This window comes from Hyperolius riggenbachi, chromosome 7, assembly GCF_040937935.1.
Source record: "Hyperolius riggenbachi isolate aHypRig1 chromosome 7, aHypRig1.pri, whole genome shotgun sequence".
Classification (NCBI taxonomy): Eukaryota; Metazoa; Chordata; class Amphibia; order Anura; family Hyperoliidae; genus Hyperolius; species Hyperolius riggenbachi.
Window position 1 is genome coordinate 197,820,453 of NC_090652.1, and position 26,749 is coordinate 197,847,201.

The 26,749-nt window shown below is 41.8% G+C and overlaps 1 protein-coding gene across 10 annotated transcripts in view; it reads right to left on the reverse strand.

Annotated features, from left to right (window-relative positions):
• ADAM23 (ADAM metallopeptidase domain 23) overlaps positions 1–26,749 on the reverse strand; it is a 468,543-nt gene that overhangs the window by 152,878 nt on the left and 288,916 nt on the right. For all 10 annotated transcript variants that reach the window (XM_068244982.1, XM_068244983.1, XM_068244981.1 and 7 more), the window contains 3 exons: positions 16,014–16,086; positions 8,649–8,731; positions 4,319–4,384 (listed from right to left, as the gene is read on the reverse strand). In XM_068244982.1, the coding sequence (XP_068101083.1) occupies positions 4,319–4,384; positions 8,649–8,731; positions 16,014–16,086 (222 nt within the window). The remainder of the gene's footprint in view (positions 1–4,318; positions 4,385–8,648; positions 8,732–16,013; positions 16,087–26,749) is intronic.

Consider the following 26,749-nt stretch of genomic DNA (forward strand, 5'->3'; position numbering starts at 1 on the left):
TTGCCGATATATACATATGTTAGTCAGACGTTACAAATAGTTTCATTGATAGCTGTAATTGTAATACGCTAGGAAAACATACTTATTGTATTTTTGTCTGTGTTACGTTCATCTATCTTGATCCTGCTATTTCCTGACTATCCTGTCCTGTCTTTGTGAGGCACGCCATCGCTGCAAACGCATTGGCTGCCTCATTCCAGTCTGTCTTGTTGTGGACGCTTGCTGTCACTAAGTAGAGGCTAGTTAAGCAAGCGTTCATTCTGTCTACCTGTCCTGATCTCCTCAGTTCTGGTTTACTTTCTACTTTGCGCTGAGACGTTTTCACGAAAGTATTGTTTGTGGCTGTTCGGATCTGCACCGGCTCTGTGCGCCACAATCTCCTATTGGAGTCAGTCCTCTCCTCCACTAAACTGGGGATATCCTGATTCCTTGTGCTGGTGTGTGTACCTCCTTCACGTCAGCTTATGTGTTGCATGCTGACTGTGGAGAATACACCACCAAGCCTGACAGTATGTTTCTTGCAAAGTAAAATGAGGAATTAATTACTTTTCACCTATGTTGCGGTCACTTACAGTAGGTAATAGAAATCTGATAGAACTGACAGGTTTTAGACCAGCTCATCCCCTCATGGGGGATACTCATTGTTTTCTTTATTTTCAAAAGCACCTAGTAAATGGCAGTTGCTCCATCCAACTGCCAAAAAAACTGTGCAGCGAGCAGGAAGGCTGGCTAGCATATTTGTATAAATCCTTTTCAGGGAGTGTCTTTATAAAGAATAAAGGCCATGCTGAGAATCCCCCGTGAGGAAATTAGCTGGTTCAAAACCTGTCGGTAATGTCAGGTTTCTACTACCTACTGTAAGTGACAGAAACATAGGAGAAAAGTAATTCATGGCTCATTTTACTCTGGAGGAAACATACTTCTTATTTGTATGTGTTTACATTTATTTTAAATTTTAAACTTTTTCGCGATAGTGGTCCTTTAAATTGCCTACTAATGATGTCACACTAATTTCTGGACACAGGCAACATAAACAAGTAGCATATTACTGCTATTGGAACAGTAGTTAGTTTTTAATGTAAATAACAGTTTACTGCAGATTCTGTTTTGTGCCAACAACTTTTAACCCTTCTTAAAAAAAATTGTGGTGTAGAAATGAGATAAATAAATTGGTTACAACACATTTCTTACGATTTGATAAAACACTGCCAGCATGGATGTTAATATTTTTTCAAGGCCTAAGTCACTTAAGCAAGTAACTGGGATATAACCAGATGTGCCCCAAGTGTTCCAGTAGGTAGATTCCCCTTATAGGTAGCCAGATGTGCCCCCAGTATTAGGTAGCCCCCTCCCTAGTACAGGTTGCCTGATGTGCACCCAATATTTTGTCCCCCTCAGTATAGGTAGCCAGATGTGTCCTCAGTATTAGGTAGCCTCACTCTGCCCAAAATAGGTAGCCAGATGTGCCCTCAGTATTAGGTGTCCCCCTAACCAGTATAGGTAGCCAGATGCGCCCTCAGTAGGCTCCTCTCCCAGTATAGATGGCCGCCTGATGTGCACTCATTATTTAGTAACCCTCTTCCCATTATAGATAGCCAGATTTGCCACCAGCACCCCAGTTTTTGGTAATCCCCTCCATCCCCAACATGCAGACTAGCAAGTGGAGCATGCTGGAGAAGTAACTTACCTTTCAGTGCCCAGATCTCTCTTCAGCCATGTCTCAGCATTCCCTCTCTGTAACTCCACTTAATTTGAGATGCCGCTGGAGTAGTCATAGACGAGGGGATGCTGTGAAACTGCTGAATGAGATCTTGACACTGAGCAGTGAGTAATGGTTCCATAATGGTCTGCTTGCGCCTCTCCCTCGGCCTGGCCCTGTCTACAGATTTTAAACATTGCACATGTTCAGCTTGACATTTTCTGCCCTGTTGGTGCTGCTGCACTGTGTTACTGGAGAGTGTGGGCAATTGCTGATGTTTGCTATCTCTTTACCACAACACCATCCATACAATATGAGCCATAGAGGTTTTGATGGTGAAAAGGTGGGGTAAAGGACAAGAAAAATGCATGGTATTAAACCATTAGGTGAAAAAGCCTCCATCTACAAAACAACCCCTATTAAAGTGCCACCAAGTATCAAATGGATTAATGAAATTGCAATATGCAGGTAAAGTGCAATGATTATCTCCAGCAGGTATGAAGGTGCTCACTAATAATACAATCTTCATTGTACAATTTTACCAAATTTATGTAGTAGAAGGCTACCATTAGAGAGTATACTTTGAGTGGATACTTTAGGTAGTCCCTTATATTGCACAGAAGTGGTAAGATTGTACATTCAAGATTGTATTATTAGTGGGCACCTTAACCAATTTGGGTCCACCAATAGTTAAAACGATGCTGCACTTGTGGCTGCCTAAGACTGATGCAGTGTAGTTGTAATGCCGGTAGCTCTGAAGCATAGGACACGATCGCGTGTCCCCACCAGCATAGATCTCTGCTGTCTAAAGACGGCAGAGTTCCGTATTTGGATCAGAACCCATTTTCAGTGGCTCCTGACCTCCTGATCACTGTGAGCCAATAACAGTGATCAGGAAGTGTAAAATGGAAAAAAAAAAGGCTCCAGTCCTTAAAGAGAAACCGTGACCAAGAATTGAACTTCATCCCAATCAGTAGCTGATACCCCCTTTTACATGAGAAATGTATTCCTTTTCACAAACTGATCATCATGGGGCTCTGTATGGCTGATATTGTGGTGAAACACCTCCCACAAAAAACTCTGAGGATCATGGTACTCTCGGCAGTTTCCTGTCTGTGAACCTTGTTGCATTGTGGGAAATAGCTGTTTACAGCTGTTTTCAACTGCCAAAAAAGCAAGCAGCAGCTACATCACCTGCCAGCGGTAAAAATGTCACCATGTGATAAATGTCAGAATGTAAATCAGGGATTTAAAAGATTTTACAATGGGCAAACACTGACTAAATCATTTATACATAATTATTGTAAAAATGAAGCACTTTTTTATTACATTATTTTCACTGGAGTTCCTCTTTAAAGGGACCTGTCATCCCCAATGAGTTAAAATGTATAGAGTAAACAGATTCATCAAATACTGTATATCCATTCTATCATCTAGCCTTTTCAGAAAGGCAATATTTAATGCATCTGCTTATTCTATGTATTTTAGACCAGGGACCATATGCAATTGACTTTTTCACCTGAGTTTTCTCCCAGGTGATATTTTCACCTAAATAAAATGCCTTTTAACCACTTGCCGATCGTGTCACGGCGATGGGCGTGGCCGCGGTGTCAGCCCCAGGACCACCTAACGCCGATCGGAGTAAGGTCCTTGGGGCGTGGTTTGTGGGTGATCGCGCATCCTCGCTCTGATGGCTTCAGTCTCCCAGTGGCGATCGACATTACTGACTTTTATTACTGTACAGCGCTGCAATCTAAGGCAGCGCTGTACTGGGGACAGCCGTGTGACACAGCTATCCCCTCCAGAAGCAGGAAAGCGATCAGCTGTCATAGGCTGAAGCCTATGGCAGCTGATCACGCTGATTGGGTGGTGGGGGGAGGGAGGGTTCACTACAAAAATAGAAAAACAAATAATAGGTATACTTATTTAAAAAATAATCAAACAAATATTTATAAAAAAAATAAAATAAACATCTGGGGAGAGATCAGACCCCACCAACAGAAAGCTCTGTTGGTGGGAAGAAAAGGGGGGGGGGATCATTTGTGTGCTGTGTTGTGCGGCCCTGCAGCGAGTCCTTAAAGCTGCAGTGGCCTAATTACCAAAAAATGGCCTGGTCTTTAGGGGGGTTTAACACTGTGGTCCTCAAGAGGTTAAACCACCAGCAAGCAAACAAAAACTCAAAATAATTTTTATAGTACCTTTTCACCTACTTTGTGTTACTTTTTCTATGGAAAAGTGCTAAAAAGTCCTTTTAAATTGAAGATGAAAAATTATCTCCTAGAAGAAAACGGAGGAGAAAAAGTGAGTTGCTTATGGGCCCATATGTAATTCACTTTTTCTCCTGAGTTTTCTCCTAGTTGATATTTTTACACCTTGTCAATAAAATGCTTTTTAAGCCACCAGAGAGCAAGAAAATACACTGAATAATTTTGACAGTACATTTCCACGTACTTTTGGTATTTTTTCAAATGCAAAGTACTGAAACGTTATTTTAAACAGAAGATTAAAAATTACTTGAAAAAATTAACTGCATATGGGCACCTAAATGGCTGAAAGGGCTCATGCCATATGTATGTCTTGAAAACATAAATATCTCACAAAGAAATACAATTTGCTTACCATTTGGTTATCATTTACAATCATGAGTTCAACATATTTCATTTCTTCAAATACACCACCACGAGCCTGTTTTGGAGATTGAACACATCATATATTATACTGACAAATATGTCCCAGTCACTGAAAGAACTGGGGTCACAGACAGACATACAACCTGCAGAGTGTAACAGCTGTACTTTTCTCAAGTATGCCAAAATACTGTAAGCTTTCTAGTGGATGTATGCAGTGAACTGTGTTAAAGGATATCCAAGCTAAAAGAACAAAGTTAGAGTACATACATTGTTCCGCAATGGTATCCAGTCCAGGAGTGCTTTCTCCTTTCCCCCTGAAAGCCTCTGCCAGTGGTCATGTCCTTTGCACCAGATATACTATCTTTTCACACAAGTGCAGTTGGTTCATTGACACCACTCTGGCCACGCTCCAGTCCCTACATGCACTGCTGATAGTGCTGTGAGTGTGCACACCTCGATAAGGAAGCCACCAGGGGCACGGCCAGAGAGGCATCCAGGATAAAATTGTGATCCTGTGAAGCTCGAATATCCATTAAGCAGAATGACAGTATGTGTGTTAAGTCTTAAAGGAAACATCAGGGAATAAAAACAAAAAAAAAAAGATTTACCGTATATACACGCAAGCAAGCCGACCCGCATGTAAGCCGACCCCCCCAACTTTTACCCGAAAAAACAGGAAAAAATGATTGACCCTCATATAAGCCGGGGGTAGGAAATGCTGGCCGCGTGATCCCCCCAGTGTGTCCCGGTAGAGCTAGCATAGTGTCCAGTATGGGTAGGTAGTGCCTCAGTATAGCTAGTAAAGTGCCTAGTATAGCTAGTAAAATGCCCAGTATAGCTAGTATAGTGCCCAGTACAGCTAGTAAAGTGCCCAGTACAGCTAGTAAAGTGCCCAGTACAGCTAGTATAGTGCCCAGTATAGCTAGTAAAGTGCCCAGTATAGCTAGTATAGTGCCCAGTACAGCTAGTAAAGTGCCCAGTATAGCTAGTATAGTGCCCAGTATAGCTAGTATAGTGCCCAGTATAGCTAGTATAGTGCCCCAGTATAGCTAGTATAGTGCCCAGTATAGATAGGTAGTGCTCAGTATAGCTAGTAAAGTGCCCAGTATAGCTAGTATAGTGCCCAGTATAGCTAGTAAAGTGCCCCAGTATAGCTAGTATAGTGCCCAGCATAGCTAGTATCGTGCCCAGTATGCTAGTATAGTGCCCCATTAGAGCTAGTATAGTGCCCCATTATAGCCATTAGAGCTAGTATAGTGCCCCATTATAGCTAGTATAGTGCCCCATTATAGCTAGTATAGTACCCCATTATAGCTAGTATAGTGCCCCATTATAGCTAGTATAGTGCCCCAGTATAGCTAGTATAGTGCCCCATTATAGCTGGTATAGAGCCCCAGTATAGCTAGTATAGTGCCCCAGTATAGCTAGTATAGTGCCCCATTATAGCTAGTATAGTGCCCCGTATAGCTAGTATAGTGCCCCATTATAGCTAGTATAGTGCTCAGTATAGGTAGTGCTCAGTATAGGTGGACCCCCCCGCCGCGGCAACCGCCGCTGCAATTAGCTTACCCGGCGGCTTCCTCTTTTCCCCTCTCCGTCTCCGTGCAGGCATGTAAATAATTCACAGCAGCTCGCCCCACGGCGGCTGCTGTGTTATGAGGGAGGAAGCAGGAGAGCGGCTTTCTGTAGCGGCGATGGATGTGTATCGCCGTTACTATGGGAACCGCTCTCCCTACAGCTTCCTCCCTCATCACACAGCAGCCGCCGTGGGGCAAACTGCTGTGAATTATTTACATGCCTGCACGGACACGGGAATAGAGGAAGCCGCCGAGTAAGCTAATTGCAGCGGCGGCCGCGGGGGGAGCGGACAGGGGAGGGGACCACGGACCACATCACTCGCAAGCAAGCTGACCCCCCAACTTTTGGCCCACTTTTGGGGGGTCAAAAATTCGGCTTGCTTGCGAGTATATACAGTATTTACCTGGGGCTTCCTTCAGCCCCTGGAGGCCTATGTGTCCCCGGCTGCAGCTCCTCTCTCACCTGATGTTTTCTTAAAGCGGTTTAAAACCCTGACATAATATTCAATAAAAACATGTTTTCCTACTTTTTATATGCCATACAGTTATCATATTTGCATTTTTGCATAAGTATTATTATTCACTTAGAAGTTATAGGTTCCAAAAAGTACAGTTTTTTGCTTTGTAAGCTGACTTTGCATTTTATTAATAACTGGTTTTATTCATTCATTCATTCAGGCAGACATGCTTTGACTGTCTGTGTTGAGCAGCTTCTCCACAGTCAGAGAATGTGTCACATTCGTCACTTGATACATTTAAGTAAACACAAGATAACATAATCTACAAGTTCGGATGCGTCCACATTTCACTACACTGAACTTTCAAGCTCTGTATGTAACCCTTCCAATTCTGGTCTAGTAAAAAAAAAAATGTTTGTTGCATATAATATGCTGTAAATAATGTTTTAGAGCAAAGATGAAATGCTGGGTTATATTCCGCTTTAAAGGGACACTTAAGTCAAACAAAAAAAATGAGTTTAACTCACCTAGGGCTTCCAATAGCCCCCTGCAGCTGTCCGGTGCCCTCGCCGTCTCCCTCCGATCCTCCTGGCCCCACCAGCAGCCACTTCCTGTTTCGGTGACAGGAGCTGACAGGTTGGGGACGCAAGTGATTCTTCGCGTTCCCAGACACATTAGCACCCTCTATGCAGCTATATGGCATATGATATATGCTATAGCAGCATAGATGGCGCTATTGTGGCCAGGAACGCGAAGAATCACTCGCGTCCCCAGCCTGTCAGCTCCTGTCACCGAAAGAGAAAGTGGCTGCCGGCGGGGCCAGGAGGATCGGAGGGAGATGGCGAGGGCACCGGACAGCTGCAGCGGGCTATTGGAAGCCCCAGGTGAGTAAAACTAATTTTTTTTTTTGTTTGACTTAAGTGTCCCTTTAAGGCCTCTTTTACAGTGGGACGGTGCGTTTGATGCGACGTTAAGGTCACATAACGTGCCCCTAATGCAATGCATTGAATGTACTATAACTTGGACATTATAGTACATTCTTTAGCCCTGTGTTTGGTGCACCGTTTTCGTCGCACAGTGATGGAACAAAAACGGCGCATGCGTTACATTAAAAAACACAAAAAACATTACTAAGCATGTGCAACATACACAACGCAGCAGATTTATTGCTAAACGCACAGCATGCAGCACTTTCTAAGTATTGCTACACGTTACACTCAACGCAACTTGTGCACTGTGAATGTTGCACAGACTTAGTGTTGCTGTGCGTTAAGCCACGTTAAAACATTTTCTAACGTGCGACTTTAACGTCGCACTGTGAAAGAGGCCTAAACCCGGATGAGTAGAACGTAATCCATGGCATGTATTGGATTGCATTCTGTTCTACTCATTGTGCAGTAAAACTTTAAGCATGTTATTCTGCTTAATGCAGTTCAGTGCTTACAACCCTATTTGGCGAGCTGCTGTACAAAGTAGCTTACATATAGCATTGTGATCCTGAACAATTGCATGACTAAATAATATCTGTGCCATGTTGGGGAGTTCCATTATGAGAACTCCTGAAGCCAAAATGCATTGCTATGGTCATTAGTTAAGTTAGGGCAAGTGTGAGGTTTCCATTATTGCTAGCTGCTAGTTAGTGTATTGTAGTGATGATTGTAATCTACTAATTCCGATTACACAAAATTTCACATAAAATTTCACTATTATGACTACTCGTAAACACAATTTGGAAATTCAACTGATTTTTACGTAATTTGTTTGTAATTTTGCATATTTTTCCGCTGATTTTAGCAGTTAACAGCAAAGTCCCCATATATGGGATTATCACCAAAATTATGTGTATTATGGGGAATAGTATGTACAAGTAAAACATTGATATAGAATTACTAAAAGGAATCTTTGGTGACACAGCCAGTAAGGGCAAGATCCTCATGACTACGTTGAGTGTCCTTGGTGATTGCAAGGGCCAGATTTACCACAAAGCACCCTAGGCACATGCCTACAGACACCTAATTAATCAAAGGCGGCATTTCTTTCATGTCCCCTTTAAATTTAAAAGAATGAAAAGCAATAGCGGCCGCTCACGTCCTTATTTGCATGATAATCCAGCGCGTGGCCATTTTGGTGACAATAGCATGCATGGGGGCTTTGCTATTAACTGCTTAAATCATCCCAAGATTAGCATATTACAATTATCACTACTTATAGCACCCTGTATATGTAAAATGAGTTCTGCACATGCATAGTTCACAGAATGCATTTTTTGCCTATTTATACTTACACCGACTGTTCTTTTCCTTCTCCTTCTTAGCCACTGTGTTTGTGCAAAAAATGGCTGTTGGCTGGTGGCTCTCTCCTCTAAATCTGCAAAGAGAGTAACAGATATTTTAGTAAATACCTATTTTTTACACTAGGTATGTAATCAGTATCATATACATTGACCCACAAAACACACACTATAAATTAACACCAAAGCACCTCAACCAAAGAGACATTGCAAAAGCATTGCAGTAAGTTAAGGTTGCTGTAGAAATATTACCATTGGGTTAGTGCAATCATATGAAAGTCAGTGATTTATGAATGAGCACCAGTGAACATGTATCGTTAGTCAACATGTGCTGCACCCGGATGATGTACCATGCTTAGTAACTGCAGCTTTAGAAGGTTTCCATGATGCTAAAAATGAGCATAATCCCTGCACAAAGGAAGTCTTGATGGACAACCTAATGTTAAAGAGCACTTGAGGTGTAAATGACATGACAGCCTCTGTCTAAATGATGGAGGAATTAAGGGGTAAAATACTTACTTGTCTGGATTTCATCCCTCCAGGCAGGTAAACACTTTGCCTGCCCTTCAGGTTGGGCCCTGGCAGTTTTTTGTTAAACTGACCATCAAGGTGCTGGCCACGACCAGCTGTGTGGCCGCGGCACACCCAAAGCTCAACAGCTGCTGCCTGATTAGTGGCTTCTGAGCTGGGGGTGAGCTGCGACCATGCAAGTGGATGTTTTCGAAGATCATTTGCAGTCTTCGGAAACATTGCTGCTGCCATACTGCCGAGGAGGGGGTCAGAGCGTCTTCTGTGCCCCAAAGACATCAGGAAAGGTATGTATTTATCCCTTGCGACCCTCCCCATCTGTTCTTATGACAGGCTCAAAGGGTAGTGGTTAAGATGTTTTGTTAGCACTCTTGAGCACGGAAAAGGGGAGAGTTTAGGGCTTGGTTAAAACTAGGGAGAAATTATGGCTAGAATAGGTAGGGGAGCATGTTACACTACTTCCTCTACATTTCTGAAAGACAGTAAGCTAAATGAAAATGGTCTACATTTCACATCAGAAATCTGAATGTTCTTATGTGACATAAGAGACATTTACGTACACACGTCTTAAAACATTCCAATACTGGTCCTGTAAAAAGGATCCAGTGCTGACACAGAGCTTATGCCCCTCCCATTTACGGTACCTCAGGCCACATTGGCTCACCTGTCAATACCTGTGCTGTATGACAAGATAAAGGATTCCACACCACACCACTGGCTACTTTATATATGGAGCTAACAGACATCACAACCTCAAATGTACAATTATAGAGCACCATGGGTGAATTTCACACATTGCTGTACATCATAGCACAATGTTTTATTTTGGGGTATTCAATAAACTGAAAGGCTGGAAAAATGAGAGTAGACACTGCAGATTTCTATTATTAAAAGATTATACTAGGTATGAAAATAACTTTTCAGTCACTTGAGTACATAGACATATCCTCATTTTGGTTAGATTGTTTAAGTGCCCAAAGTGAGTGTTAGAATTATCCATTATTATATTTTCTTTTGGTTATTTTCCTTTTGATAACCCATGAATTGGATACACGAGAATCATCTCAAAAGTGAAAGCCAATCACAACATGGAAGACGTTTTACATTAATACAGTGGTGTGAAAAACTATTTGCCCCCTTCCTGATTTCTCATGCTTTTGCATGTTTGTCAGACTTAAATGTTTCTGCTCATCAAAAACCGTTAACTCTTAGTCAAAGATAACATAATTGAACACAAAATGCAGTTTTAAATGATGGTTTTTATTATTTAGTGAGAAAAAAAAACCTCAAAACCTACATGGCCCTGTGTGAAAAAGAAATTGCCCCCTGAACCTAATAACTGGTTGGGCCACCCTTAGCAGCAATAACTGCAATCAAGCGTTTGCGATAACTTGCAACGAGTCTTTTACAGCGCTCTGGAGGAATTTTGGCCCACTCATCTTTGCAGAATTGTTGTAATTCAGCTTTATTTGAGGGTTTTCTAGCATGAACCACCTTTTTAAGGTCATGCCACAACATCTCAATAGGATTCAGGTCAGGGCTTTGACTAGGCCACTCCAAAGTCTTCATTTTGTTTTTCTTCAGCCATTCAGAGGTGGATTTGCTGGTGTTTTTGGGGTCATTGTCCTGCTGCAGCACCCAAGATCGCTTCAGCTTGACAGATGGCCGGACATTCTCCTTCAGAATTTTTTGGTAGACAGTAAAATTCATGGTTCCATCTATCACAGCAAGCCTTTCAGGTCCTGAAGCAGCAAAACAACCCCAGACCATCAAACTACCACCACATTTTACTGTTGGTATGATGTTCTTTTGCTGAAATGCTGTGTTACTTCTACGCCAGATGTAACGAGACACGCACCTTCCAAAAAGTGCAACTTTTGTCTCCTCGGTCCACAAGGTATTTTACCAAAAGTCTTGGCAATCATTGAGATTTTTTTTTTAGCAAAATTAAGGCGAGCCTTAATGTTCTTTTTGCTTAAAAGTGGTTTGCACCTTGGATATCTGCCATGCAGGCCATTTTTGCCCAGTCTCTTTCTTATGGTGGAGTCATGAACACTGACCTTAATTGAGGCAAGTGAGGCCTGCAGTTCTTTAGACGTTGTCCTGGGGTCTTTTGTGGCCTCTCGGATGAGTTTTCTCTGCGCTCTTGGGGTAATTTTGGTCGGCCAGCCACTCCTGGGAAGGTTTATCACTGTTCCATGTTTTTGCCATTTGTGGATAATGGCTCTCACTGTGGTTCGCTGGAGTCCCAAAGCTTTAGAAATGGCTTTATAACCTCTACCAGACTGATAGATCTCAATTACAGTACTTTTGTTCTCATTTGTTCCTGAATTTCTTTGGATCTTGGCATGATGTCTAGCTTTTGAGGTGCTTTTGATCTACTTCTCTGTGTCAGATAGCTCACATTTAAGTGATTTCTTGATTGAAACAGGTGTGGCAGTAATCAGGCCTGGAGGTGACTACAGAAATTGAACTCAGGTGTGATAAACCACAGTTAAGTTATTTTTTAACAAGGGGGGCAATCACTTTTTCACACAGGGCCATGTAGATTTGGAGTTTTTTTGCTCACTAAATAATAAAAACCATCATTTAAAACTGCATTTTGTGTTCAATTATGTTATCTTTGACTAATAGTTAACGGTTTTTGATGAGCAGAAACATTTAAGTGTGACAAACATGCAAAATAATAAGAAATCAGGAAGGGGGCAAATCGTTTTTCACACCACTGTATGTTAGGGAAGTTAAAATTTGATAATTTACTGTGATTCAGAAATACTTTGCACACCCTCATTTATCTACATAAAATGGACAAAAAATAAAAAATGCTCATCTTCCACAAAGTCGCAGTTTACTGTGAGCACTGCAAAAAGGACTTTAGTAAAATACACAACTACGTTTATACACAGTAATTTTAGATAAATTGTCTTAATTTAGCTTGGAAAGAAAAATAATATTTTATACATTGTTCACATACATATAAACATATACAAGACCAATATAAAGGCTTGGCACATCGTTATACCCAAAGGACAGAAGAAAGAAATTCAGCCAAAATTGAAGGAAAGGATATTTAACACCAGTAGTTTAGAAGAGAGTTCTGCAGGGTTCAAGTGATAAAGATAGAATCTATTACTCTGGAAGTACTAATAGCAAAATCATGTATACAATGAGTGGCGCTGGACTTGTTCACTAAAATCTTTGTGAATGAACAGGTCCGGTGCCACTCTTAGTATACTTGTTTTATTTAATTGTTTGGAGGGGTAATACAGGGATATCCCAAATCCTGAGAGATTGGCAGCAGGAAGAAGTTTATTGCTTTGGTTCTAATTGATATAGAGTGCATAGGCAAATCACATTAGAAAACAGAGGGCTATATGTATGTGTACAGCAGCATCCTTCAATTCTTGTTTTTTTACACCTAGCAAAATGAATGAATGAATTTTAAACTACTCCATGTCCTTATTCTGAATGCGCTTTCATTTTATTGTTACCACAGCATGGTGGTCAGAAATAGCATGTTGCTTTCAACTTTACAATATATTTAGTGAACATTGGCCCCTATTCAATTAACTTTTACTACTGAGTTTTCTCACACAAGACGTTTTCACACCTTGGGCCATATGCAATTCACTTTTTCACCTGTGTTTTCTCCTAGGAGATAATTTTTCATCTTCGATTTAAAATAGTTTTCCATCACTTTTTAACTAAAAAAAGTACCAAAAAGTAGGTGAAAAAGTAATATTAAAATTACTTTGAGCATTTTCTAGCTTTCTGGTGGCTTCAAAGGCATTATATTGACAAGTTTAAAAATATCACCTAGGAGAAAACTCCTGGTGAAAAAGTTAATTGCATATGGGCCCTTATTGCTAAAACACTTTTAGTTTGACATGACTTTTTTACCGATTTGTTGGTACTTATTCAATTGTTAAGAATTGATAATTAAAGAACTGAAAGTAAATAAGATACAAAATTATCTCCAGGGTGAAAACAGAGGAGAAAGGTTAACTGAATAGGGACCATCATGTTTTGTAACTGAAAAAAACATTGCATCTTTGCAAATGCAAAATACATTGAAGTGCACTGGAATGGATTTATTGGATGAATTAAAATACTTTTAAAAATGAGAAGCGAGCAATATTGTGCAAAATAACTTTGAAAGGCAGTGGCACCTCTTTTGAATTTGGTTATATATTAGATAGGACCAGTCTAAAATAATTGTTAAGGAGGACTTTTCATCACAGGGCAATACAGCAAATAATAATGAGTGTTTTCACCGGGATTCATTTTAGTTTTAGAGATGGTTTACACCTGTGTAATGATGCTGGTATGGTACATGCCCAAACAGCATCCATACCAGTACCAACAGTGCTTTCCCAGAAAACCACAGAATATGATTATTTGAAGAAAAAAAAAGATGTACTGCAAGATTATTTTAAGTTTAGAAGTATAGTTGTGTGGGTGTCTTGAAGCTAGACTTACTACAGTTCTCCCAAACCAGAGAACACCGGTGACCATTTAAGGATCTAAGTGACCCTGTAGTAGATAGAGTCTGCAAACTCATAACACCTTGAAGTGTAACTTTTTCCTCTAAAAAACTCATCTGTAGCACAGACAATAACAACATGTTATTTACATTAAACAAAAAGGGAATCCACATATTCCCGAAATGCTTATCTGTGCTACAGATGTGTTCTCATGACTGAAAAGTTGCACGTCAAGTTATTATGTGTGTGCAGACTCTATCTGCTATTTTGATTATATGTTGGAATAGTACCAGTCTTCCGGACTATGAACCTCATACACATTTGGGCAATCCATTTTCACTAGCAAAGACATTGGTAGGATGTGCTCAGTTCTAGCGTCTCACTCTCATATGCCTCTAGGATCAATGCAGAATTAATGTCACAGATAAACAGATAAAGTCCACTACCTTTGAATCTACACAACCTGCTGAGTATGAAAAGCAGGACTGATGGAGAGAGCCACCACTGTGGTTTCCAACATAAATGGTAAAGATTTCAGGATAAGAGGTTTTTCGACATACAATTCAAAGTTTGTGGTATACATAATAAGATGTCCATGCAGCTACTAGTATATGGGGAGTGTCATTAAGACCTTGAAGACTACTTTAGATGAACACCTCTATAACATTGAAAAAGGCCATAAAAAACACAGAGTGCCAAGGCACTTTAAACAGATTGATGATTATAAGCATGAGGGAATCAGAATGTGTGGAGTGGAAATGCAAAAACCCTCCTAGTGGTGCTGTAACAAAGAGAGAGAAATTTTAAAAAAAGGAACAGAGTGGATACATGAGATGAGGACACTGTAACCTAAAGGGCTAAACATCTGCATCGATCTAAATTGTTTTATAAGCAATGCATCAGACTGTTATAGGTCTTGCTCCTTCACTGAGATACAACAAAATAATGAATCCCTTATAGGAATGTATGCAGGGGAGATCAGTATGTTCGGGTAGAATGTGGTGCTATCCAAGTTTCTTCATTTATTAACTTCAGTCATATAGGTAAACAATATTTTATGCAATTTCTATTATCTACGTATGATATGTATAATCAACTATGATGCACTTTACAATTGTTAGGATCTAACAAATTATTGTGCTAATTCAGGATTGAGGTTGCTAACACTAATGTAGTCACTATTTTTATGAATGGGGTGACTATTGCTGGTCTATTGTTTTATATAATCTTTTTTTCAAAATGTCATGTTATTATAGTAGATTTTATGTAATGATATTAGTATGAGTGCTAGGAGTTTAATTGCATTGTAAACGTTGTGCTGTTTCCCATGAAAACCACCAGTCAGAACAGTGATCAGGACATTTAAGCATTGAGAGGCATCCCAATGTATAGCTCCTAATGAGTTGCATAGCAATGAAATGCATAGGGTGGGCTAAGGAGCAATGCTGAGGATCACGTGACCACCAATGCGGTAAAATCACAGACAGTGAACTACTGTAGCAGCAGCAAAGGTGCAGGCATGGACAGAGCAGTGTAGTATAGGAAAGTGGTCACCTGGGAGCCAGCGTACCCTACTAAGTGCAGATGATTATCTCAGCACCTGTGAGTGTGATGCTTTTTAACTTGTTATAAAACAAGATATTATGCTATTGGAGGTGGTCTTCTTTAAAAAAAAACAAAAAAAACTATTTTTATTGGAATATAAGACACAAAATGACAACCAGTACAAACATCAAATTGCACTCAGTGTATCATACTAAAAATGGCAAATATATCCCAAAACATTTTCTATTTTCTGTATAGAATCATATAACCAAGATGAAAAAAGATAGATGCAGGAAGTGGTCTTCTTTTGAGGTGATCAAACAACATCCCAGGCATTAGGACCAGCAGGGACATTTGTTTGCTGGAGTGGGCGACGGGGGAGTCAACACCCCGAAAGCGCAACAAGTCCTATTTACCCCTTTTAATCACATGCAAAATGAGTCATAATTTGCAGGGGTTTTATTTTGCCTACTTCCGCATCAAATACACCAGTGATTGTTGAAAGTTAACATGACAGGCATGTGACTATTCCATCCAAGATTCTTGCATTTAAAATATTGAAAATAAAATAAAACACAATACAAATTCCTATTTTTGCAAATCCGGTGCTAGCTAAGAGACCAGACCCTTGTTTTGCATCTAGTTTGACTGGAGTTCTTCTTTAAAAGGAGTGGAAATCAGATTGGCATTATTAATTCCTATTAGATACTTTTATTAAAGTAGGGTGTGCTATCCAGTTGTGTAATCAGGAAATAAGCAATGAATGTGTGTTATGTAATGCATAATTGCAGGTGGGACATACCTGAATGGTGCGGTAAATTAGATATTTGGGATCCTGGTGTTCTCTCTATGACATGTGGGCGACTTGTGCTTTCCTGGAGGACAAAACAAAAACACCAACAACTCCAATCAGATATCAAAACCTAGAACAATAACATTTAATTAAAGGTGCTGATACCTAGAGATAACCTCACCAGAAAAGAGGCTTGTAATAATGAGGGCCTAGGAGACACTGTTTACCATCACACCCTTAAGAATCAAGGTATGTCAAGTGAAATACATTGCAATTACTTAAGCTGTTTGACAACGTTAAAGGGAACCTAAATTTAGAAGGATATGGAAATAATACCAGTTGCCTGACTCTCCTGCTGATCCTGTGTCTCTAAAGCTGGCCATACACTAGGCCGATTCCCGCCAGATCGACAGCAGATTCGATCACTGGGATCGAATCTGCTGTCACATCGTTCCCGCAACACGTCGAATTTCGATCCATTTCGTCCGATCCCGTCGATCGCTCCGTGCGGAAAATTACTGTCGATCGCCTGCGGGTAGGGAGCGCGTCGCTAGCGGCGTACGAGTACCCGACGACCGACGCAATAGAGCCCGCATACATTAGTTGCTCCGCCGACACTACTGCCCCCATTCACCGCTGCTCCGTCTTCGCGCTGGTCTGGTCTCCGGGTTCCGGCATGCTTCACTTCTTCTAGCCCGGCAGGAAGTTTAAACAGTAGAGGGCGCTCTACTGTTTAAACTTCCTGCCCGGCAGGAAGAAGTAAAGCATGCCGGACCTGGAGAGTGGAGACCAGAGTGGAGACGGAGCAGCGGTGATCGGGGGCAGCCGCGCCGGCGGAGCAGGTAATGTATGGCGGTGGCGGGGGGGAGCGACGGCAGCAGCAGCACCAGCACCACCACCACAACAGATTGTGAACGGTTCACAATCTGTTTGCAGCAAAGGTAGCCATACGATCCCTCTCTGATCAGATTCGATCAGAGAGGGATCTATCTGTTGGTCGAATCTGATGGCAAATCCACCAATGTATGGCTACCTTAACACTTTTAGTCACAGCCCCTCAACAAGCATGTAGATCAGGTGCTCCTCTGACTGAAGTCAGACTGGATTAGCGGCATGCTTGTTTCAGGTGTAAGACCCAGATACTACTGCAGCAAATAGATCAGCAGGACTGACAACTGGTATTGTTTCAAAGGAAACATCCTTATCCCTCATTGGTTTAGGTTCCCTTTAAGCACGTATTCACCAATAAGTAGTAAAACACAGTGATTAATCAATAGCATTAGTTAGAGCGAAGATGAAAGGGTACAATTATTGTTATTTTGTATTTATGAAGTGCCAGCATCTTCCATTGCATTGTACAATATACTTTCCAAAATGACTCCCAAGGTTCTCTGTTGGGGAACCACTCCAGCAAGGACTTGCAACTGGGCAGACTAAAGCCATGTGCGCGTGCTCATATGCCTCAAGAACCAATACGACCACCTCAGCCAAGAATCTAGCAAGCACAGTAGCTGTCACATAAAGATCTGGAACTCCAAGCACATTATTTTATTCACCCACCCCGCCTGTGAGAAGCCACTCCATTATGCAGTATACACAGTCCTCTGCTCCCCTCTATAGCCTGCAGGCTACTGACGTGTCTGTGAAGCATTGTGCTCCAAGCTGTTGCCCAGGGGATCAATTCTGATTCCTGGTAGAAAATAGAGAGTTGCTGCAAGCAAGTATGGTGTCCAAACACAACGGAGTCTGTTTGGACATCAGAAACTCTCTGCCATACCTTGACAAAGGAAGGCCACTTCTGAAACAACAATTTTGGTAATGGTCTCTTGCACCCAATTAGCATGAATGACCTGTGTTAGAGCTATGCTCCAGCAATGTGAGGGAGATCATGGGCCACATAGTTTGCATGTACCTGACATGTCTGTGCTATGCCCGGCAATAGCCTTTTGTTTGCTATTATGCCACTAATGACATTTTTACGCTAATTCATTTGTTTTCTTGCAACATTCCTTTAATTCATGTTGGGTATCAACAGGTTCTATTTGCAGTCCCATTGGGATATATGTTAGGCATATGTATCTTTTCAAGCCAAACCCCATTGTCTGATTGTTGTACATTAATACAATTTGTATACATGCCACTGTCACCTGTCATCTTTCAGACTGTTCCATGTCAAGCGCTGTTAAAACAGCACAGGAGATTTGGGCGCAGATGGTGCCACCATAGGCAGTAATAGGAATTACGGCTACGGCTATAGCAGCGCACAGTGAGTAACTTCGGCGCTGTCAGAAGACGAAGCTTAACTTGCTTTTAAAACACTGTAATTCGTCCGCCAGCAATAGCTGGAAGCCAAATTACATAATTCCCTGCAGTCCACGTTGACCTGGTGGGGGAATAGTAATTAACGCCGCCGAGACTTGTGCAGCAGCAGAGTAAGCCATATATCGGCTTTACCCTGCACCCAAGTCTTCCAGTGGCATATTCATAAGTATGCGTTCCATGTACCCTTTTACAAGAAAAGTAAGTTTCTGCAATTCCAGGTATGTCAAGATAAAATAAAGTGGCCAAGAACGCCCTAGTGATCCCCCAGTATTATGTAGCAAGAGATGTTCCCAGTAGCTCCCCTCCTCCCAGTTTAGGTAGTGACAGCTGCTGTCAGTGTATGTAGCTTCCCCATCCAGTTTAGGTAGTGAAAGCTCCTCCAGTTTAGGAAGTGATGGACCCCCCCAAGATTAGGTAGCGATGGATCCCCGCCCCCAGTTTAGGTAGTGACAGGTTCCCCCAGTTTAGGTAATGACAGCCCCCCCAGTTTAGGTAATGGTGGACCCTCCAGTTTAGCTGGTAACAGGTGCCCCCCCCCCCCCCAGTTTAGGTAATGACAGCCCCCCCAGACAGCTCCCCTCAGTTTTGGTAATTACAGCTCCCCCAGATTAGGTAGTGATGGACCCCCAGTTTAGGTAGTGACAAGTGTATTTCCCCCATTTACTCACAGATGAGTGCAGCCCGCCAGCCTGTGTGTCTCATTCCCACTGCTTCCATCATGTCACACTTCTGCATGTACAGTACTGTGGCCGTGGGGTACTATTTGCCCTCTTCACACTTTGTTCACCGCTGATTGGAGGTCTGAGTCTCGCTTCCTGTGACATGATAGAGGCAGCTGAGACAGGACACAGAGGCTGGCGACAATAGGAGGCAGTGATGGTAGCACAGGAAGGGGCAGGCATGACGCCTATGGGTGTTGGGGCGCCATGGCACGAGCCATGCCTGCCCCCCACAAAATACACCACTGCTGACAAAAGGAATAAAATATTTTTCAGCTTTCTGGAAATTTTTTGTGTGGTCTTCATTGCTGTCTGCATTTTAATATTTAAATTTCAAACACTGTTTCCCTTTCCTGTTTCAGTGACAGGATCACTAAGAACAGGGAGTAAGGAGATACCGCTTCTTGTCAGCCACAGAAATTAGTATAAACAGTAAACAACTAAAATTACAAACAAAATAGCTCAAGCTGAATTTTCCTATAAGTAAGCAGAAGTGGAGCACACATGCAGGGCTCGTTCACACTAGGGGCGTTTTTGGCCTTTTTTCAAGTGCAGGCGATTTTTTTAAATCGCCCACAAAACGCTTGTGCAATGAATCTCTATGAGAAGGTTCATATCAGTTTGGTTTATGCGTTGAGCAAAGCGGTGCCTGTACCATTTTTTAGGCATTTTTGCTATAATGGAAGGTATAGGAAAAATGCAAAACGCTCACAAAATCACGCATTTTATTATTTTCCGGGTCAAAGAGCTCACTGCCTGACTTGCGTCACGGAGTGAATTACAAAACCGCTCTGGAAAAGCGTTTAGTAAAGCACTTTTACCAGAAACACAGTGCACAGGAGAGAGCCGGGAGAGGAAGCGCACAAAAACACAAAACGCTTGCGTTTGCATTTTCGATTTTAGGTGTGAATGAGGCCTTAAAGGCTTGTCTTCAAAAATGGGACATAGATTTTTTTTATTCTGCAAAAGGCTAGGCATTTTTTTTCTTGCCATGGATAATAAAGGATTTATGTAAATTTACGTAAAGAAATTGTTAAAAGCTATAAATACTGAATAAATGGTTAAAAGCTATTAATAGTGTACAGTACTTTGTGTCATGAACTGTGGCAGTGTCACTATGATTAATGTCTTTAGCCACAAAATGCATCCAGAGAATGGCCAAGAGCACAATGGTAATGATAACTATACCTCTGCAAATGAGAAATAAATGTGCAGTGTATTAAGGTTTCTCTACTTAACTTCCTCAGCCACCCAGCTATTAACTGGTTTCAGAATATCACAACATTTTCTCAGAATATAATATACGGTAAATTAGCTTCACACTAAGGCTGGCTGCAATTATTAAACCATTTCATAATACTACTTGTTTTTTTGTAATCTCGAGCAATCAAAATGCAACTATTTTTTTTTACTACTGTATGTTCTTTTGACAAACGTATATGGAAGAAAAAATCCTCAGAGAAACAGAGAGGCAGTCATCTGCTGACTTCAGAACCATTTCTAAAGTTTTGGATGGTGGATTTCTAATGTCTCTGGAAACATCCCATTCCTCTGAAGGGAGCCATCAAGCTTAGCTGACAAGAATGAATCAGCACAAACATTCTTTGCATAAGCTGATGTGCTCCCCCAAGCAGAACATTCACTGTCAGATAAAGTACAATACTCCTAAGAATACCCAAATAGTAGACTAGAATGTAAAACCACCATATCCAGAAAAAAAACACGTTTACCATGGTAGTATTTCATTTACAACAGTGCATACATAGGTTCATATAATCAGTATGACCTACTTGTACAAATTAAACATTTGTGTGTTACTGTCAAACAAATAAAGAAGAATATGACTGTGTTGTATTTATTCTGTTCAAATAAATGTATATGAGGACAAGATAGTTCTATTGATCTAATTGTAAAGGAACTGTAAAGCCAATTGTTTTTTTCTTAAGATTTTTTCGTTAGTTTAAGGAATTAAAATGTTTTTGATATTCCATAAAAAGAACAAAAAGGTAGAACACAATATGCTTAGCTAGATATGGAATAGGCAAAGTTACTAAAATGAAGAAATAAAAAGTAGACGGGTGACCACCCTTCATTATCTAGCTATCTGGGCCTATACAGACAGTCTTTTGCCTCTATGTCATCCTTTAAAAAAAACAATTGACCCAGTTGAACAAATTTCTCTGCGCAATTACTTATCATTAAAAAAGTGTTTTATTCCTTCTGAGAAGTGAAAATATTTTTCCCATGTATTCCTACATGCCTTTGATGTGTCATTGTTCAAAGCAAATCAAGTGCGAAAACAGAAAAGGTATTGTTGATTCTGGATAGATGTTGTAAAATGTCCTACTTATATTTGTTCGTACCCTCTAATAGAGATGGGCCAAACAATTCGCCAGCGGACAATTCCTGGCGAATTTCCGATGTTCACGTTCTCTGCAAACTGCGAACATATGGCGTGTTCGACCCGCCCCCTATACATCATCATGGAGCCAAACTTTGACCCCTTATCTCAAAGTCAGCAGAAGACACATGGCAGCCAATCAGCTAGCATCCCCTCCTGGACTCCTGGACCCCCTATTACAAAGCAGTTGCGGTGGCCATATTGGATTCATTCTCTGCTGGCTGCTGACTGTTAGTGAGAGCAGGGTCAGACTTGCTGCAGATAGGTAGGGAAAGCATTAGCTAGGCCTGTGTTCTTGTTCCTCACTTGCTGTGAAAGCACCTTTTGAGGGCTAGTACATCGGTCTCCTGTGTTTTTTTTGTGTGACACTCAACAGCCCACTGGCACCCAGAGCTGTGTGCACACTACCGCTGTTGCTACATTAAGTTGCACTCACAGTACCACTACAGTGCATTATAATTTCACTGTATTCTGATAGTACTATTGCATTTCTCTGTGTGTGACACTCCACAGCCGACACATACGTTAAAAAAGGGCGCCGGGAAAAAAGGGCGCAGAGTTTTAAACGATAAACATGAATAACGTTTAAAAAAACATTGTCCTATATTTTGTTTAAAAATAATGTTTTATAAAGTTAGAAATCAAAAAAATAATGTGTATGAAATCGGCAATTGTAAAAACGTTAATCTTCCATGTTTAAAAAGTGAAATGTATAATAACGTTTTATAAAAGATTAATAAGAATTTTACTAAAACTATACCTAACCCTACTCTCACACAGAACCCTCCCTGTACCTACCCCTAACCCCTAGACCCCCCTGGTGGTGCCTAAACCTAAGACCCCCCTTGTGGTGCCTAACCCTAAGACCCCCCTGGTGGTGCCTAAACCTAAGACCCCCCCCCGGTGGTGCCCAACCCTAAGACCCCCCTGGTGGTGCCTAAACCTAAGACCCCCCTGGTGGTGCCTAACCCTAAGACCCCCCTGGTGGTGCCTAAACTTAAGACCCCCCTAGTGGTGCCTAAACCTAAGACCCCCCTGTGATAAGCATTAATAATGTTTTAAAGAAATATTGTGCTGTTCTTCGTTTAAAAATAATGTTTTAAAAAAAATATTGCACTGTTTTTCGTTTAAAAATAATGTTTAAAAAATTATAAATCATTAAATAATGTGTAATCATGAGAAGCAGTTATAAAACATTAAAAGTCTCCGGGCGCCGCTTGTAAAACGTTATTTTTCTCCGGCGCCCTTTTTTCCTGTTGGGCGCCCATTAAACGATATTTATTATGGGAGTGAATGGCGGCGCCCTTTTTGTCCACCTGCCTCATGCGCCCAAATTTCCTGCTTCCACAGCCGACACCCACAACTGTGCATAATGTGATTTCTGCCCTTTGGGGTTTAAAACCCGACTTTGCGTCAACTTCATAATTTTGGGTAGGACTTTTGACATGGATCCGTCTCTGGCATGCCACAGTCCAGGTGTTAGACCCCTTGAAACGACTTTTCCATCACTTTTGTGGCCAGGAACAATCTTTGTAGGTTTTACAATTCGCCTGTCCATTGAAGTCTATAGTGGTTTGCATGTTCGCAAACATTTGCGGAAGTTCGCATTTGCTGTTCACAAACGGAAAATTCTATGTTCTTGACAACTCTACCCTCTGATCATAAAAAAATTGTGAGGCACTCCTAGCAGTGCAATACTTGCCCCAAGGTAAGTTCCTCTTACATTTTAAACTGTTTTTAAGTGTTTTATACTTTTTAGGGCACCTTGTGCTCTCCTAAAACAGACAACCAAGTTACTTGTATCCTAATTTGCTAAGTTTTATAAATAATATGCTGTATGGAATTTGACTTTAAGGAAATAAATCAGTGTCTAGTCACTAATATGGTGAAATACAGGAAATCAAAAGTTAAGGTTCTCTATTAACAGGTGCCTTTTAGAGATGGCCCAAGCGGTTCACCGGCGAACGGTTCCCGGTGAACTTCAGTGGTTTGCGTTCGCAGTGAACCAGGAACTTTTTTTCAAAAAAGTTTGGTTCGCATTTTTCCCATAGACTTTAATGCCCGCCGACTTTAGCGGTTAATAGCAAATTCCCCTTACATAGTAAAAACACCAAATTTGCAGGGTATGTAGAGGAGGACTACAAGAGGATTTTTTTTTTCAAAAAGACCTTATAGTTTTTGAGAAAATCGATTTTAAAGTTTCAATGTAAAATCGCCTTCTGACCATGGGGGTAATATACCCTCGCTGACTTTAAGGGTTAATGGCAAAGCCCCTTTGAAAGCTAGAAACACCAAAATTGCTGGGAATGTTAAGTACAGTGGGAACAAGAGGGAAAAAAAATTCAAAAAGACTTTATACTTTTTGAGAAAATCGATTTTAAAGTTTCAAAGAAAAAAGAGTAGATTCATTAAAAAAGAATGATTCATTAAAAAGATCCGGCTCATTCATGAGCCGTTAGTATAGCAGAGAATGAGTCCTGAGCAGGACGTGAAGCTGCTGGCTCCGCTGCTGTCTCTCCCCACCTGTCTGCACCTGTCAACCCCCACCTAGGCTGGCACCTAGTGAACCCATGGGTGCACTAGGTGCCAGCCTAGGTGAGGGTGACAGGTGAAGGCAGGTGGGGAGAGACAGCAGAGCCAGCAGCTATGCGTCCCAAAGGACACATTCTCTGCTATGTGGGGTGTGTCAGAGATCTTCAATCAACTTCATTGAAGATTGCAACATAAGAGGATACATTATTCGTTGGATCGTTTACCGAGGATATTGGCGTGGGAAATTTTTTTTAAAGGTACAGGTAAGTATTTCTGGTTAATTAAGAAAATTAAAGGACTTTTTTTGTGGTTGTGTTTTTATTTCATTTAACCCTTTGTGGAAATGGTTAAGGGGTACTTTGTACCCCTATACTCATTTCTCCTGGGAGGGGGGTGGGCATCTGGGGTCCCCTTCTTACAGGGGACTCCCAGATGCCACCACGAACCGCCCCGAGGTGGGGAAGAGTCCTTTGTCCATGGATTGGACAAGGGCTCGGGGGGAGGGGAGGGCTTGGCCACCCCTCCCCCCCGGAGCCCCCCCATACCATGGACCATGCAGGCTGGTATAGCTCAGGGTGCGAAGCCCCAGTCGACCGGGGCTCCGCATTCTTGCTATCCCAGCCTGCATGGGGGACAAGGGGTTACAGAGGCTCGGGAGGGGGAACCCCATGTCATTTTTTTTTCAGATTTCCCACTTTCCTTTCAGATTTCCCACACTCAGCACAAAAAAAAATAAAAAAATATAAATATATATATATATATATATATATATATATATATATATATTTTTTTTTTTTTTTTTTTTTAAAGGACTTACGAGGCGATAAGTGTGAAAAAAGTTAAATACCATTTCATAATCCAGATCCGTAGAGGAGGCCATCCTCGCCCTCCCGTTCATTCCGCCATAGCTCTCGCAGTAATACCGGCCCTGGTCGGGTCCCGACCCCTCCGAACGGGTCGGGTTCTCATTCCCACCTCAATATGGCCGCCACAGATTGCTGCGGCTGTGCCGTCCGCATAAACGCGATTGCGGCTGCGCAGCTCTAGGGCCTCCTCTCACCGCGTCATCAATATGCATGCATACATCGGACACATCGGGAGGAGGTCCTAGAGCTGCGCAGCCACAATTGTGTCTATGCGGACTGCGCAGCCGTGGCAATCTGTGGCGGCCATATTGAGGGGGGAATGAGAACTTGACCCGTTCGGAGGGGTCCGGACCCGACCGGGGCCGGTATTACTGCGGGTGCCATGGCGGAATAAACGGGAGGGCGCGGATGGCATCCTGCATGGATCTGGATTATGAAATGGTATTTAACTTTTTTCATACTTGTGGTCTCGTAAGTCCTTTAAAATATATATATATATATATATATATATATATATATATATATATATTATTTTTATGTGCTGAGTGTGGGAAATCTGAAAAAAAAAATGACGTGGGGTCCCCCCTCCCGAGCCTCTGTAACCCCTTGTCCCCCATGCAGGCTGGGATAGCCAGAATGCGGAGCCCCGGTCGACTGGGGCTTCGCATCCTGAGCTATACCAGGCCGCATGGTCCATGGTATGGGGGGGGGGGGCTCCGGGGGGAGGGGCAGCCAAGCCTTCCCCTCCCCCCCCTCCCCGAGCCCTTGCCCAATCCATGGACAAGGGGCTCTTCCAGACCTCAGGTGCCCCAGGAGGAGGTGGGGGCGACGACTCCCTGGGGGGATTCATGGTGGCATCTGGGAGTCCCCTTTAAGAAGGGGACCCCAGATGCCCACCCCCCCTCCCAGGAAATATGAGTATAGGGGTACAAAGTACCCCTTACCCATTTCCACAAAGGGTTAAATGAAATAAAAACACAACGAACCATGAAAAAAAGTCCTTTAATTTTCGTAATTAACCAGAAATACTTACCTGTACCTTTAAAATATTTTTCCCACGCCAATATCCTCGGTAAACGATCCAACGAATAATGTATCCTCTTACGTTGAGATCTTCAATTACGTTGATTGAAGATCTCCGACGCCCCCCACATAGCAGAGAATGCGTCCTTTGGGACGCATAGCTGGCGGCTCCCGCTGTCTCTCCCCACCTCCTCACCTGTCACCCTCACCTAGCCTGGCACCCAGTGCACCCATGTGCCAGCCTAGGTGGGGGTTGACAGGTGCAGGCAGGTGGGGGAGACAGCAGCGGAGCCGGCAGCTTCACGTCATGCTCAGGACGCATTCTCTGCTATACTAACGGCTCATGAATGAGCTGGATCTTTTTAATGAATCATTCTTTTTAACGAATCGACTCTTTTTTCTTTGAAACTTTAAAATTGATTTTCTCAAAAAGTATAATGTCTTTTTGAAAAATTTTGTTTTCCTCTTGTTCCCACTATTCTTCTTAACATTCCCAGCAATTTTGGTGTTGCTAGCTTTCAAAGGGGCTTTGCTATTAACCGTTAAAGTCGGCGGGGGTATATTTTCCCACGGTCAGAAGGAGAATTTACATTGAAACTTTAAAATCGATTTTCTCAAAAACTATAAGGTCTTTTTGAAAAAAATGTTTTCCTCTTGTTCCCACTGTTCTTCTTAACATTCCCAGCAATTTGGTGTTTCTAGCTTTTAAAGGGGCTTTGCTATTAACCACTAAATCGGCGGGCGGTTAATTTTCCCATGGTCAGAAGAAGAATATTCAAATCGATTTTTTCAAAAACGATAAGTTTTTTTTTAGATTTTTTTTCCCCTCTTGTAGTCACTGAAAAAACTCAGGTGTTAGACCCCTTGAAACATCTTTTCCAT